This window comes from Sinocyclocheilus grahami, unplaced genomic scaffold (genome assembly GCF_001515645.1).
Source record: "Sinocyclocheilus grahami isolate Dianchi unplaced genomic scaffold, SAMN03320097.WGS_v1.1 scaffold959.1, whole genome shotgun sequence".
Lineage (NCBI taxonomy): Eukaryota > Metazoa > Chordata > Actinopteri > Cypriniformes > Cyprinidae > Sinocyclocheilus > Sinocyclocheilus grahami.
In genome coordinates, this window is record NW_015506138.1 from 504564 (window position 1) to 514461 (window position 9898).

The following is a 9898-nucleotide window of genomic DNA, read 5'->3' on the forward strand; positions in this document are numbered from 1 at the left end:
ACTCAGACACACACACACACACTCACTCACTCACTCAGACACACAAACACACACACTCACTCAGACACACCCACTCACTCACTCACTCACTCAGACACACACACTCACACACACACTCACTCAGACACACACACACACTCACTCACAGACACACACACTCACACACACACTCACTCACAGACAGACACACATACTCACTCACACACGCATGCTCACTCACTCACTCACTCACTCACACACACACACTCTCACAGACTCACACTCGCGCTCACTCACACACACACACACTCTCACACACTCTCTCTCTCTCTCTCTCTCTCTCTCTCTCTCTCTCTCAGGATGTCAGCAGGCAGCTGCAGAAGGCCGAAGGGTGTGTCCGCTCTCTAGAGCGCGCTCAGTGCGAGCAGGAACAGGAAGTGATGCGTCTGGTGAGCGCGAGCGGCGTGTTAGCGGGATGCGTGCGTGGTCTGCGCAGACAGGTGTGTGCTCTGGCCTGGCAGAAGGCCGTGCTGCAGGAACAAGTGTGCGGCGCAGACATCCTGAGGTCAGAGGTCGGCAGGCTGCTGCAGGCGCTGGGCGACGGCGGGGTCAAAGGTCGTGGCGCGCGTAGGTTCCGGCGCTGTGTGATCGCGGTGCTGGCTGCGGGGCGTCTGCGTGCGCTGGGACGCAAGTCTGCGGTGATGTTCAGGGTCGCGCTGGGGCTCGGTCTGCAGCCGCTCGTGAGCGTGAACGAGGTGAAGCTCGGAGAGGAAGAGGAGGAGGAGGAGGATGACGACGGCAGCAGGGTGATGAAGACGCTCACATCCTCCAAGCTGCTCGCGCTCGTACACACCTGCATGGAGGAACTGCAGCAGGAACTCAACAGAAGCGGTGAGAAACACACACACACAATACATTAACTGTTAATTACAGAACTCGAAAAGTTTCATCCTGCATTGCTTCTGTTATTAAAAATGAATGAATAATTAAGCCAAATAAAATGTAAAGTGCAGTAAGGTTTAAAGGGATAGTTCACCCAAAAATGAAAATTCTGTCATTAATTACTCGCCCTCATGTCGTTCATCTTCTGAACACAAATTAAGATATTTTTGATTAAATCCGAGAGCTCTCTGGCCCTCCATAGACAGCAAGGATCCTTACACGATCAAGAAACGTAGTATGTACGTGGATATGTTGTTTACGTTGTTTACACTTTGATCGGATTGTAAACAACATATCCGCGTATATACGTTGCATACGTGGTTTACGTATGTGATACTTTCTATTCATCAAAGAATCCTGATGTACTCAACTGTTTTAAATATTGATAATAATAGTAATAAATAATGTTTCTTGAGCAGCAAATCAGCATATTATACTGATTTCTGAAGATCATGTGACACTGAAGACTGGAGTAATGATGCTGAAAATACAGCTGCTCATCACAAGATTACATTTTAAAATGTATTCAAATAGAAAGCAGTTATTTTAAATAGTAAAAATATTTTCAAATTTTACTGGCTTTTGCTGTATTTTAGATAAATAAATGCAGGCTTGGTGAGCAGAAGAGACTTTTTTTAAAAAGCATTAAAAATCTTACTGTTCAAAAACTTGTGACTGGTCGTGTAGAGATATTGGTTCAAATTGTGCAGCCTTAACTGGATCTCTTTAAAATACATCCTATCTTTTAACTCTGTGTGTGTGTGTGTGTGTGTGTGTGTGTGTGTGTGTCAGGCGGTGTGAAGGACTCCTCGTGTGTGTTGTCAGCGGCTCAGAGCGCCTGTAGGAAGTTGCTGGAGCGGTTGCTGTCAGACGTGGACTCTCAGTGCTGTGGGCATTATGGGAAGGATTCGTTAGCACGGCGACTGGCTGACGGACTTCACACACTCGTCAAACACAGCTACTGTAACAGCAAGGTACACACACAGATACAGGGGCGTAGAATCAGGGGCGACGCTAGGGACATGTCCCTACCAATATCCAGCGACTACTAAATTGTCCCTAGCAATAATTTTGAACAGATAATTAAATGTTTGTTGTTGTAATTTTGCATGCAGAAATGCATGTCAGACCGTTGATATTACCTAAGAAGTTACAGTGAAACTGCACACTTTCAAGGACGCACATGTAATACTCAATGTAAAACTCACAGGTATCACTCTCAGTTCAAGACAGCAGTCCAAAACAGTTCAAATAAAAGTTCACTTCAGGATTTAACAAAGTTGTGTTGATGAGTTTGAAATACGGTGTTTGACAAAACAGCAAATGCAAAGAGAAGGCGCAATCTATGGCTATAGCTCTCTATATAAAGCATACAGACAGAAAGACAAACCTTGTGCTGAAAGATGCACAACACACAAACTTACAGCCTAGGATGAAGTCATTATGTAAATTAATAATAATTTGGGACAGATATAATGTGATTTTAGGGTAAACTGTGTGAGTGGCGCTCTGTGGTGTGGCAGGATTTTGAACAGAAATTATGACATCGTAGTCCCATTGAAACCAATGGAGCTACAAAAACCTTACAATGCTCTTGGGAAAACGCAGCCCTGCTCTTATGTCCCCATCAATGTCAAAAGCAAACCAACGTCATTGCACAGATATAATAAAAAAATCAGCCCAGACTGGCAGGTTTTGTGACTCGTCTATAACGTGTGTGTGTGTGTGTGTGTGTGTGTGTATGTATGTAGATGATGACGGAGTCTCTTCAGAAGCACATGCTGGAGTTCACGCAGCGTCTGCATTCGGCGGAGGTCGAGCGCAGGAACCTGAGACTGGAGATCTCACGCATCAATCGCACAAACAGCTGCAGAGACACACACACCGTGAGTCACAGCAACATACACTAAAATATTGGGCAGCACAGCTGTTTTCAGCAATGATAATAATCAGAAATGTTTCTCGAGCAGCAAATCAGCATATTATACTGATTTCTGAAGATCATGTGACACTGAAGACTGAAGTAATGATGCTGAAAATTCAGCTGCGCATCACAGAAATAAATTACAGTTTAACACTTTCACTTAGAAAACCGCTAAATTAGTTTAAATTAGAATAATCTTTCACAATTTTTACAGTATTTTTGATCAAATAAATGCAGCTTTGGTGAGCAGAAGACACTTCTTTCAGAATCATTAAAAAAATTTGGAATAGGAAATTATTCAAAAATTTTGACCGGTAGTGTATGTGTATATATAAATGTTGTGTGTGTGTCAGGCGTGTGTTCCCCTCCAGCGGTTCGAGTGTGTGTGTGAGGAGCTCAGCAGTGCCCTACAGAGGGAGCAGCGTGCTCAGGCTCTGCTGCACGATCAGGCCTCTCAACTGCAGCAACTGGGCCTCAGTATGGAGCTGCACACAGGGGAAGAGCTGGAGAAGGACCGTACACTCGCACAGGCTGTACAGGTACACACTCACACACACACATACACATACACACTCTCATTCACTCACACACACACACTCACTCACACACACACACACACTCACTCTCTCACACACTCACTCACTCTCTCACACACACACACACACTCACACAGAGGTCCTCTCTGGGTGCTGATCCACCATCTGATCTGGATCTGGTGGCTACGGTGTCCTCGGAATAAGAAAGAAACAGACTAATATTAGCGTAGATGCCATTCTTCTAACGATGTAGCAAGTACATCTGGTGTTATGGGAAGTGTTCCTGGTTCCGGCTGACCTAATTAATGCAGCCTAACAATCCTTTAACGGATTTGAATATTAGAAATGTGTAAATCTATATTTAAACTGACAGAGTGTGTCTGCCTCCCGAACAATGTTAGGTAGATTATTCCAGAGTTTGGGTGCTAAATAGGAAAAGGATCTACCACCCGCAGTTGATTTTGATGTTCTAGGTATTATCAAATTGCCAGAGTTTTGAGAGCACTGCTGACGTGGAGCACTATAATGCAATATGAGCTTGCTCAAGTACTAAGGTGCTAAACCATTCAGGGCTTTATAAGTAATTAGCAGGATTTTTAAATCTATACGATGTTTAATAGGGAGCCAGTGCAGTGTTGACCGAACCGGGCTAATATTGTCATACTTTCTGGTTCTAGTAAGAACTCTAGCTGCTGCATTTTGGACCAGCTGGAGTTTGTTTATTAAGTGTGCAGAACAACCACCCAATAAAGCATTACAATAATCTAAACTTGAGGTCATGAACGCATGAATTAACGTTTCTGCATTTGACATTGAGAGCATAGGACATTGAAAACATGTCAATTTAGATATATTTTTGAGATGGAAAAATGCAGTTTTACAAATGCTAGAAACGTGGCTTTTGAAGGAAAGATTGCTATCAAATAGCACACCTAGGTTCCTAACTGATGACGAAGAATTGACAGAGCAGCCAGCGAGTGCTGGACAGTGTTCTAGGTTATTATATGCAGAGGTTTTAGGTCCTATAATTAACACCTCTGTTTTTTCAGAATTTAGCAGTAAGAAATTACTCATCATCCAGTTTTTTATATCGACTATGCATTCCGTTAGTTTTTCAAATTGGTATGTTTCGCCGGGCCATAAAGAAATATAGAGCTGCGTATCATCAGCATAACAGTGAAAGCTAATACTGGGTTTCCTGATGATATCTCCCAAAGGTAACATGTAAAGCGTAAAAAAAGTTACGGCCCTAGTACTGAGCCTTGAGGTACTCCATACTGCACTTGTGATCGATATGATACCTCTTCATTTACTGCTACGAATTGATGGCGGTCAGATAGGTACGATTTGAACCATGCTAATGCACTTCCATTAATGCCAACAAAGTTTTCTAGTCTATTCAAAAGAATGTTGTGGTCGATAGTGTCGAACGCAGCGCTAAGATCCAGTAGCACTAATAGAGAGATACACCCACGATCAGATGATAAGAGCAGGTCATTTGTAACTCTAATGAGAGCAGTCTCAGTACTATGATACGGTCTAAATCCTGACTGGAAATCCTCACAGATACCATTTTTCTCTAAGAAGGAATATAATTGTGAGAATACTACCTTTTCTAGTATTTTTGACAGAAAAGGGAGATTCGAGATCGGTCTGTAATTAACTAGATTTGGGGTCAAGGTGTCGTTTTTTTTAATGAGAGGCTTAAAGGTGCAATTGGTGATTGTCTTTAGAAATATTTTTTGTTATGCTAGTTGAAATTCTTTTCACATCCCGATAGCAATCATTAAGTTAAGTGGTCTAAATGTATTTATCTGCATTTAGATATTCTGTGGAAGGCGTAGGACCAAAAAATGTTCGTCCAATCAAAATGCTTGTTCCAAGCATTTTGATTGACTTTCCAACCTGCCTGCCAACATATGTATTTGCATAGCTCTGCGCACCCTGTTCGCGCAGATACTGAGCCTTGAGGTACTCCATACTGCACTTGTGATCGACATGATACCTCTTCATTTACTACTACGAATTGATGGCGGTCAGATAGGTACGATTTGAACCATGCTAATACACTTCCACTAATGCCAACAAAGTTTTCTAGTCTATTCAAAAGAATGTTGTGGTCGATAGTGTCGAACGCAGCGCTAAGATCCAGTAGCACTAATAGAGAGATACACCCACGATCAGATGATAAGAGCAGGTCATTTGTAACTCTAATGAGAGCAGTCTCAGTACTATGATACGGTCTAAATCCTGACTGGAAATCCTCACAGATACCATTTTTCTCTAAGAAGGAATATAATTGTGAGGATACTACCTTTTCTAGTATCTTGGACAGAAAAGGGAGATTCGAGATCGGTCTGTAATTAACTAGATTTGGGGTCAAGGTGTCGTTTTTTTAATGAGAGGCTTAAAGGTGCAATTGGTGATTGTCTTTAGAAATATTTTTTGTTATGCTGGTTGAAATTCTTTTCACATCCCGATAGCAATCATTAAGTTAAGTGGTCTAAATGTATTTATCTGCATTTAGATATTCTGTGGAAGGCGTAGGACCAAGAAATGTTCGTCCAATCAAAATGCTCGTTCCAAGCATTTTGATTGACTTTCCAGCCTGCCTGCCAACATATGTATTTGCATAGCTCTGCGCACCCTGTTCGCGCAGACACGATATGTCATCAGCGCGTTCACGTACGCTGTGCAAACAGAGCGAGAATGGCAGGCAAACATCAACAACCCGATCTTCCTTCCTGGTATTGTAGTACTGTTACTAACTGTACTATAAAGTTTTCTCACCGGTGAATGACACAAGATGTATTGTAGTAATGTTGTCTGGTGTGTGTACGTTCATGCGTTCAGGGGGCGTGGCTTTGGAATGCGATTTGCAGGGAGGGTGGGACGTACACTTTCAGTGCTATCAGGCTAAAGTTAGCATTTTCCAAGATCTGCAACTGCACCTTTAATAACAGCCAGTTTGAAGGTTTTGGGGACATATCCTAACGACAATGACGAATTAATAATAGTCAGAAGAGGATCTATCACTTCTGGAAGCACCTCTTTTAGGTGCTTAGCTGGAATAGGGTCTAACATACATGTTGTTGGTTTAGATGATTTAACAAGTTTATAAAATTTTTCCTCTCCTATAGTAGAGAATGAGTGGAATTGTTCCTCTGGGAATCTATAGCGCACTATCTGATGTGATACTGTAGCTGACGGCTGCATGGTTACAATTTTATCTCTAATAGTATCGATCTTGGAAGTAAAGTAGTTCATAAAGTCATTGCTGCTGTGCTGCTGGGAAATGTCAACACCTGTTGATGCTTTATTTTTCGTTAATTCATCCACTGTATTGAATAAATACCTTGGGTTATGTTTGTTTTCTTCTAAAAGAGACGAAAAGTAATCAGATCTAGCCGTTTTTAATGTTTTTCTGTAGGATAGGGTACTTTCCCGCCATGCGACACGAAGTACCTCTAGTTTTGTTTTCCTCCAGCTTCAAGACCAGCAGGTTTTAGGGTCCGGAGCCCAATTATTAGAGTTTATTTTGATGGAAACCTGGGTTATTCACATCACAACAGACATTAGAATGAAGAATGACCGAGACTTTCATTGTCTCCTCAGAGTTTGTCAGACGCCAAGCTGGAGTCGAGAAGGAAGGATCAGTCGCTGCGCTCGCTGGGGAAACAGCTCAGCCAATCACAGCAGGAGAACAAACAGCTGCAGCACGACATCGCCAGCGCCGAGAACGCACTGACCACCACAGAGTGTGAGAGAGAGTGTGTGTGTGTGTTGCTGCTTCATAGATGCACAATCCTGACCTTTCTGTGAAAATTCACCTTTTTGAGAATAAAATAGGTTACCTGCAAGATTTGCGTAGATCCGATGAGAAAGTGTTTGTTTTCCACACAGGAGACAGGGATGCAAACTTGAGCCGGTTCAATTCTGTACGCACTCCAAGGCTTTCAAACGCTCCTGTGTGTTTTTGTGTTTAATTATCTCCCGAATGAAATAAGGTTGGAGACCCCTGGTATGAGTCATCATAACAGACCAAGTCTAGAAGCAACACGAATAAGAGGTACGATTGATCCATTCGATTACACTGTATGTCTGATGCTGTAAATATGGTTAATATCTGAATGTAACTTTGTATACAAATATGACACCCCAAACTCCTGTATATATGAAAACCTACAGTGAATACAATTAGGCTGCAGTAGTTCATGTATCATTGTCTATTTGATCCAAATATGTGTATTATTAATGATAAATTCGCTAATGTAATGTGTAATGTTAATAAATGTCTATTATTTATTTTTCAAAAACACTAATTCAATTGCAGTTCAGTTGTCTCCTGTAGGCTATAGGTAGACCAACAGTGAATATCATTTTTTTTGGCTTGCGTGTGTAATTGTGTACTTACGGTACGGGTGCTGAGAGCAGTCAAAATGCATTAAAGAAGCTGTCATACCGATTGTTACCGTAAGTACACAATTACACGCGCAAGCCAAAAAAAATGCGGCTGGCTTGACCGCAGTCCTGCACGCGCGAGGTTAGACAAGCCTCTCCGTGTAAACTGGAAACGCTTATTTTTTTATTATTATTAGTTTTTTTACAAAAGATCATTTCAGACCCTACTGTTTCTTCTTATTCTTCTTTTTTGTGTACGTCAACCCCACAACATCCACAAATTCAGATGACGCCAAATGTGTGTTTCTTTCCGTGAAAGTGTTACCGTAAGTACACAATTACACGCGCAAGCCAAAAAAAAATGCGGCTGGCTTGACCGCAGTCCTGCACGCGCGAGGTTAGACAAGCCTCTCCGTGTAAACTGGAAACGCTTATTTTTTTATTATTATTAGTTTTTTTACAAAAGATCATTTCAGACCCTACTGTTTCTTCTTATTCTTCTTTTTTGTGTACGTCAACCCCACAACATCCACAAATTCAGATGACGCCAAATGTGTGTTTCTTTCCGTGAAAGTGAAACTAAAGCACCAGGATTCGTCGAGGAATGTGAGGAATATAAATAACTCCGAGAGAGGAAAACCGAGTGAGTATCACGAACTTCACTTTCCATTTAATATAGAACAAGTCAAATGTTATTTAAATCGCCTACACACCACTGCTCACAAACATCGGGGACGCCAGAGTTGCACTTGCCTCAAATCTCAAAGGTACAATTCACAGTCAACAAAAGCTTTTTGCCAAATGCATGACAGAAATGTTTGCACTGAGCTATGTTCTTATTAGGGTTTCCGCGGGTGCTTAAAACGTCTTCAGTTCAATTGTTTGCATTTAAGGCCATGCAAACTCTTAAATGGTACAACAAGTCTAAATTATAAGAGGTCTTAGGGGACGGAAAGACAAGAATTGTTATATGGATTATTAATATGACGATTAAACTTCAAAAGGCTACGATTTCACTGAATAAACTTGAGCGCTGCACCAATGTGCTTTTTCAATAAGCCCTTCTGCTATTTTTGCTACAGATTTTTAAATGTGAACCAGTCAAGAAGCTAATGCATTATAAAAATCTAAACAATTAAGACACTAAGATATATTTATATGTTGTTTAATATAATTCATTGATGATAATTGTTTAAATTAATTTAATAATCGATACTTTTGACTCTTAAAATTTGTTTAAAGGCTGAAATGTGAAATGCTGGTCTTAAATTTGATTTTAAAAATCCTGCAGATACCAGGTTATTTTATGGTACCATTTAGAATACTATTTTTTTTTAATTAAGCCCTTTTTAACTGTCCTCTTGTGGTGTTTTGAGAATGTTCTGTAGGCCACTAATAAAAAAGGACCTCTGTATATGTGTTTATTGCAAATTTACAGACAATGCAATTGAAATGTTTACATTGGCTTGTCGGGGTAATATTTCTGTCCACTGACAACAAAGTTTTCCTTCTGAAGTAGCATAACTGCACAAGTTTTATATTTAATACATTTAAAACAAATTACATTATTTAATACTTAAATTTCCTTCAATGAAAAGGACATTTTCTTGCACTCTTAACAGAGTAGCGCCACGGTAAGGTTTTTAAGGGGTAATTTGCTTTTATTACACACGATAAGTCATACTTTATATATGCATGCATTTTATAATGACATATTAAGCATTTTATAAACATTAATCTTGTGTAATTTAGTTGTAGGCCTATACAGTTATTCGTTTCATTGTATTATGAGAGTTATTTCCTGTTTGTGATATTAAAAATAATGTTTAAAACTTCTGGGCATTTTATATGAAATTTATTTTTAATCTTGTGATTAAAGTATATGTTTACTCCAAAGTCAAGAACACGTGCATGATACACACACACTCACTCACACACACACACACACACTCTCTCTCTCTCACACACTCACACACACACACACACACACTCACACACACACTCACTCTCTCTCTCACACACTCACTCACACACACTCACACACACACACACACTCACTCACACACACACACACCCACTCTCTCTCTCTCACACACTCACACACACACACACACAC

General features: G+C 40.7%; 2 protein-coding genes across 2 annotated transcripts in view; both read left to right on the plus strand.

Annotated features, from left to right (window-relative positions):
* The window catches only part of ccdc171 (coiled-coil domain containing 171), a 39314-nt gene that overhangs the window by 22823 nt on the left and 6593 nt on the right, over positions 1-9898 (plus strand). Inside the window, exons 16-20 of the mRNA XM_016249918.1 lie at positions 339-870; positions 1714-1895; positions 2673-2807; positions 3199-3384; positions 6997-7141. Of these exons, the coding sequence (XP_016105404.1) occupies positions 339-870; positions 1714-1895; positions 2673-2807; positions 3199-3384; positions 6997-7141 (1180 nt within the window). The remainder of the gene's footprint in view (positions 1-338; positions 871-1713; positions 1896-2672; positions 2808-3198; positions 3385-6996; positions 7142-9898) is intronic.
* Positions 8154-9898, plus strand: part of LOC107564766 (NACHT, LRR and PYD domains-containing protein 12-like) — a 30735-nt gene continuing 28990 nt past the window's right edge. The window contains exon 1 of the mRNA XM_016249919.1: positions 8154-8425. The gene's annotated coding sequence lies outside the window, so the exon portion shown is untranslated. The remainder of the gene's footprint in view (positions 8426-9898) is intronic.